Genomic DNA, 6,000 nt, shown 5'->3' on the forward strand with positions numbered 1-6,000 from the left:
AATACACCAGCTGCAACTCTATTGACACATAAAACATACCAAGAAGATTAGGAAGTAAATAGAGGGGAGACAAAAGGACAAACTTCACCCACTGCAAAATCAGAGGTTACACACACACACACACAAAATCCCCAACCACAAACCTCTGAGATAATGAAGCACAGCTCCAGAAACAATTGGAATCTGCCAATTCACAAATACGAAATGAGGGAATCGCCCCCACAGTTGGGGTGAATAAAGTATAGTAGAGCCACAGAGGGAAGGTGGGACTGGGTCTGCTATGAACGACAGAGATACAGAAAGCCCAGCATTACTGAAGAGCGAAAATACAGAGAAAACATGTCATAAAAGGCAGGAACTGTCTGTGCCTGTTATCTATGCATCTGAAATAGGTAACATTCCACTCTGTGAACCTCAAATTCAAGAACACATGAAATACAGGGAAAATGTGGAAGTAACAACAGAAACTAATTACAGAAATGCCTTTGAAGTTAAAAACCACACAACACCAAAAATGAGCCATTCTAAGAAATAATTAAGTCCTGAAATGTAACACTATTAGAACCTGACAGTTTTTAAGGTCAACCATTGTAAGTACTTATGTTTGGATCAGGGTAGAGGGGAAGTCAGGAGGGATGAATCTGGCACAAATCACACACTTCATAACCAAGAGTCATGAAGAGAAAGTAAAACAAATTAACAAATTGAAAACACCAGCTATGTGTCAGTGAAGTTTTCATAAGAGAGATGGATTAAGGTCTAGAGTAGTTTGCTAAAGGGAAGGAAGAGTAACCTTTTCAAGTGGTACTTTGAAAGTCAGATTGGGGAAAAATTATAACGAAAACTACTTGTAGGAACAGTTCTGTTCTGGTGCAAGAACTGATCAAAATACGTAATACATTTAAAATAAAATCAACAAAAACCTTCTAATTCCCTCCAATGACTATTATATACAAAATTAAAACAATTCTGCTTTTTATGTCCGATTATCTAGAACACTGCGTCCCATGTAATATATCAGTCATAGGTGACATTAAACAACTAGCGCAAATACTGAGTTGCCAAGCTGCTCTATTAATGCATCTCAAACGCATCCACAGAAATCAGCAGCTCTTGTTCTGCTGTCGTATGCCCAAGTATAAAATCCACCCTCAATACAGCTTTCATGTCTTACAGGTATATATAATGAACTACCAGGGATGCCTAATCTTTATAAGCAGAGAAGTAAAATATTCTCTCTCAGGGAACACTTAATTATCACTATTTAAGTCTTCCTTTCTGTATTTTAGTTCAGTTAGTTTAGTTAGAACTAGAAAGAGACAATTCATTCTAAGTACAGACAGAAAGGTTTCTGCAGGCTCATGCCCGCAATATTTCCCCATAGCAGTGGCTGTACCACAGGCCAGCAGCATGCCTTAACCTCCCCTGCAGCCAGACACACCTATGCACACACTGTGCAAACCCATTCCATGCCATCCCTGAGCTCCAAGGGGAACAGAGCCCACACAGAGCTAGTACGTCTCAGGGAGTGACGCTACTAATATTATGCAGCTAAAAGACTCCCAGTAAAAAATCACATGATCTTATCAACATAACTGCATTCCCTCCCTTTTGAAGTGTTGACAAATCTTTTAACATTGACATAATTATAACTTTTCATTAGTCATACTATTTATTCTTTCACACATATCTTAACTAGGTATACTTAAAATCAACTCAAAATAAAGATCTTTTAGTTATTTTATAGTCCAAGTCTCATTTAACAGATGCACTTGCCTGGGTTAACTAAAAACTGTCAGCACTTCCATTCAGGTGCAAATCATTTGTATATGCCAACTACCTCCAGTGAAACAAAAAATTAGACAACTCCTATTTCTAAAACTGTCAGCTCAGGCTTTTTTTTTCTCCTCCCCCTGCCAGTTCCTCTACTTCACTTCTGTTCTCTGCTTGCTCCACCCACTTCTCAGGAAAACATAGATCCAACGCAACAAGTAGCTCTGATGTCTCCTCAGTTTGACTGCCAGCTGTGGTCCCAAGAGAGGGTCTCCTGTTTTCTCCATTCCCAGCACAGCACTTACAGGTTACATATTGCTGTAGAAGAATCCAGGAAACTTCCAATGTTTAAATAGTCAGAGGAGCTTTAAAAAGAAACAGGAAATCAACAAAAGGATGTAGCCTGTTACCTATCAGTTCTTTGTTGACTACAAAACAGTATTTTGTAACTAAAATATTCTTAGAACAATTGTTCTCAGTTGCAATAGTTTCCCAGACTATTTCACCTTCGCCTTCTCAAGTACACTTCCAGTGTTGTGGCACCTATATTATAAAAAGGAGGAACATAAGTTAATAAAATGACTTCACAGAAATCACACCCTAATAACAGTTTCTTCGTCCAGCAGCACAAGAGCTAAATATGTAAACAAACCTGCTTTTAAGTACTGAAAGTGGTACTGAAAAGAAAAACAATTTGCTTTTAAAGGCAGCCCACCCTTTGCCTAATTATCAAAGGATGAATATTTTTATCTGTAGTTGTGCATGGAGCTCTTGAAGTGAACTCCCTCTGAAGCCAGTTGATATACCAGGAAAACACAAGAATATACGTCAAGTGTCCAAATGACACTAAGACCAACTAGATGCTAGAATAAGCATGCAGGACCAGGGCCTTCACTCTGAGAATGGAGCTAGAGGGGCAAGAGAAATGTAAAATATAGTCAACAAGAGAAAATATCTGACTTAGACTAAATCTCTTTTTTTTTACCAGCAAGTTAAAAAGTTGCATCTTGGAACATCAGATCACTGATAAACAGATTGGGCAGACGGCACTCCTGTCTCCAGCCCATTTTCCTCAACGCAGATTCACCTGCCTATGGGAAGACAGGATTTTGATCTTCAAGAGTGGGGGGAAAACTATGTAAAACTCTCTATTGCCTCTAATATTCCAAATCAAAGATTTACAACCATCAAGCAAGAACCTTTAGAACCGGGCAGACACACATACGAAACCAACTTACCAAAAGAGTATTCGCAAAATGTTGGCGACCAGTAACACCAGGCAGACGTAGGTGGAGAAGCCCTCTGCGTTCTGTGTCCGGCGGATGTCTCTGTACTGCGGGATGTAGGGCACCACGCCGCCGAACACCATGGCCCCCGCCGCGCCCCACGACACCAGCTGCTGCATGGGGACCAGCAGCCACTCCAGGCCGGCCGCTTCCATGGCGGGGGGAAGCGCGGCGGCTGCGGCGGCGGCAGTCAGGCTGAGCGATGCCTTCCGCTGCGGCTCTCCAGCCAAGGCCGGCTTCAGCCCCGCACGGGCTCCTGGGCGGGATGCGGCACCGTGCCTGCGCCCTCTCTCGCGGAGCCAGCACCTGCGGAGCGGGACGAGAGGTGAGCCCGGCTCGGCTGCGGGCTGCTCGGGCTGTTCCCCCAGCTCCCGGCCGGCCACCAGGCACCAGCACACCCAGACCCCCGCCCTGCCACGGACGGGCGGGGGGCCACCCCCGCTGCGCCGTTCCGACACGGCGCCTCGCTGCCGCCCTCACACGGGCTCTCCCGGGGGGATCCCTGACTCCGGCACGGGCCGGGGGCGGCAGCTCCCCCGCTGAGACCTCCCGCCAGCGGCCGGAGGCACCGGGCGGTGGGCCGGGCCGAGGTGCGGGGGCAGAGAGGGCACGGACACACGCCCGCTCCGACAGTGGGTACCGCCGCCCGCCCGCCCCCCACAGCTGCCAGGTCGCTTCTCTGAGGGGGCCGCCCTCACCTGCCCGCGCCCGCCCGTTCCCTGCCGCGCCTCGCTCATCCAGAGCCGCGCGAACACGCGCGTCTCTGTCTGTCTGTCTGTCTGTCTGTCCGTCCGTCCGTCCGTCCGTCCGTCCGCCCGCCCGCAACCGCCGCGCCCGCCACCCAACCCCGCCCCACCTCCTCCCGAAGCTCCGTCCGCCGCCATTCCCCTCCGCCCGCCGCCGCTCCGCGACTGGGGACTCGGGCCGACGGCAGCGGCGGGCCCGGGCGGCTCGTGACGCCACGATGACCGGCTGCGCCTCCGCCAATGAGCGGCGGGGCCGCCCCCCCGATTCCGCGCGCGCGGCGCCGGGAGCCAGCGCGCGCGCGGCGCCGCCGAAGCCGGCGGGGGTAGAAGCGGCAGCAGCGGCGGGGCGGGCAGCCCGTCCGGCGGGGAAGCAGCGGCGGCGAGCTCGGCTGCCGGGCTTGCGGAGCCCGCCCGTTGCTCTGCCAAGCCCCGAGGACCAGGCGCTGCCGGCGCCGTGTCACATGGCAGGCTGCCTGCGGGCGGTGCCGGCCCTGCCGCCGCTGCCTGGGGCATTGCTGTCCAGGTACGCATAGGGAACGCGACCCGGGCCGCCCCGCGCCTCCGGGGGGCGGAGGGTGCTCGGCGCCCCCGAAAAAGAGGCGGCGCCTGGAATGCCTGCGGACCGTTTTCCACTCGCTGTCTTTAAGTGCGGTCCCAGATCTTGTCCCCTTCCCTCCGACTTCTTCCTAAGAGTTACGAGGCGCTCGGTCACGCTTCAAGAAAATTACATTTCAGTGAGTCTCAAAATTGAAGTCCCTCCTTAACTGCAGACAACACAACTGAAAGCGGTACACCTTCGTTACAAGAGAGAGTTATTTCCCCAAATGGCAATGAAAAATGTGGCAAAGGGAGACAGAATGCACATCTTTCACCCAAAATGATCAGCAAGTCTTTACTGGTGCTTGTGCTGGGCCAGCAGAGAAGTGCAAGTGCTGCACACAGGTGCTAGAGGAGCTTGGCAGCATGGACACTGCATCCTCAAACAGCTGCTTGAGGTGGTGGCAAACTACCCTGTTTCCCCCAAAATTAGACAGGGTCGTATATTAATTTTTGCTCCAAAACTTATTACTTTTTTACATGTATAGCTGCCTGGACATTATTTGAATTGACTTTTTTAATGGATTGTGACTAGGGCTTATTTTTTGAGTAGGGCTTTTATTCACACTGGGGTTTATTTTTGGGGTAGGTCTTATTTTTGGGGAAACAGAGTAGCTACACTAAGAAGAACGGGTCATCCATTTCACCTCACAAGTGCCTGCCCAACTGTCAGCGAAGTTTGTTCCTCAGGCTCCCCATAATACTCTTCAGCGATATGTCTCCTTTCTTTTATGTGTTCCTGCTGCTCCAACAGTTGAGAAATCAGATGGCTTTTTCTGCAACCAAATGATGTGTTATTTTGTGTGGTATATCAGCAACTGTAAATGTTTGGTTTGAGTCTTGAACGCAAAGGAGCTGAACTAATAATACAAATAAATGTTTGGTTTAGGGCTTTTGAAGCCTTTTGTTTACTTCCTTCATAGGAGCACCTTACTCAACTGCAACCATTTTTGCCACCTGGCAAGTTCTTGCAGTGTACAAACATACACACACATGAACCTCTGCATTGCTGCAGAGTGTATTTTTTGGGTATCATCACACAAACATCCAAAACACTCTAGGTGCGATGACAAGTGATAACGTTAGGACTCTCACACAGGGAAGCAGTAGCTCTGCTATTCAAACAAAGCTCTACTTCATTCCACTGACCTGAAAGTTTGATTGTCAAAGTTTAAAATGCACAGAGGAATTATTTAAGTCTGATTTTTTGATGAGGAGCCTGAAGTTCTTGATTTCAGAGCATCTGACTAATTCAGAGAGAGTATAACGATCAAATTATATAAAAACTGAATAACATAAAACATATTACTTAATCGCTCAGATTCCATGTTTCACATCTGCAGTGTCATTATCATGCAGTTATGCTGACTTCTTTCCAAATTTTCCTTGGGAGCCCTTGCCATATTATATTTCCTTTAGCACAGAGGTCTAAACAAGCCTCAGGCTGAAAATAAGAGTGGTCCAGAATAGGAAACCAACTTTTGTTCATGTGAATACAACTGTTTTGGGAAATATATTGGAAAAATATCTTGAGAAAATAGATATTTTGAAGTAATGGTTACCTACACAGAAGAAACTGCCTGGGTTGAAACCTGTTA

At 48.0% G+C, this 6,000-nt stretch overlaps 1 protein-coding gene across 9 annotated transcripts in view; it reads right to left on the reverse strand.

Annotated features, from left to right (window-relative positions):
* Positions 1-4,071, reverse strand: part of SLC66A2 (solute carrier family 66 member 2) — a 78,525-nt gene extending 74,454 nt beyond the window's left edge. For 8 of the 9 annotated variants that reach the window (XM_065052279.1, XM_065052280.1, XM_065052283.1 and 5 more), the window contains exons 1-2: positions 3,916-4,071; positions 3,012-3,365 (exon numbers count right to left, since the gene is read on the reverse strand). In XM_065052279.1, coding sequence (XP_064908351.1) covers positions 3,012-3,214 — 203 coding nt within the window. In that variant the 5' untranslated portion in view covers positions 3,215-3,365; positions 3,916-4,071. Of the gene's footprint in view, positions 1-3,011; positions 3,366-3,757; positions 3,865-3,915 lie in introns of those variants that run through there. The other variant, XM_065052277.1, reaches the window with a different exon arrangement.
* Positions 4,072-6,000: the final 1,929 nt, after the last annotated feature.

Source organism: Columba livia, chromosome 2 (genome assembly GCF_036013475.1).
Source record: "Columba livia isolate bColLiv1 breed racing homer chromosome 2, bColLiv1.pat.W.v2, whole genome shotgun sequence".
In the NCBI taxonomy this organism is placed as follows: domain Eukaryota; kingdom Metazoa; phylum Chordata; class Aves; order Columbiformes; family Columbidae; genus Columba; species Columba livia.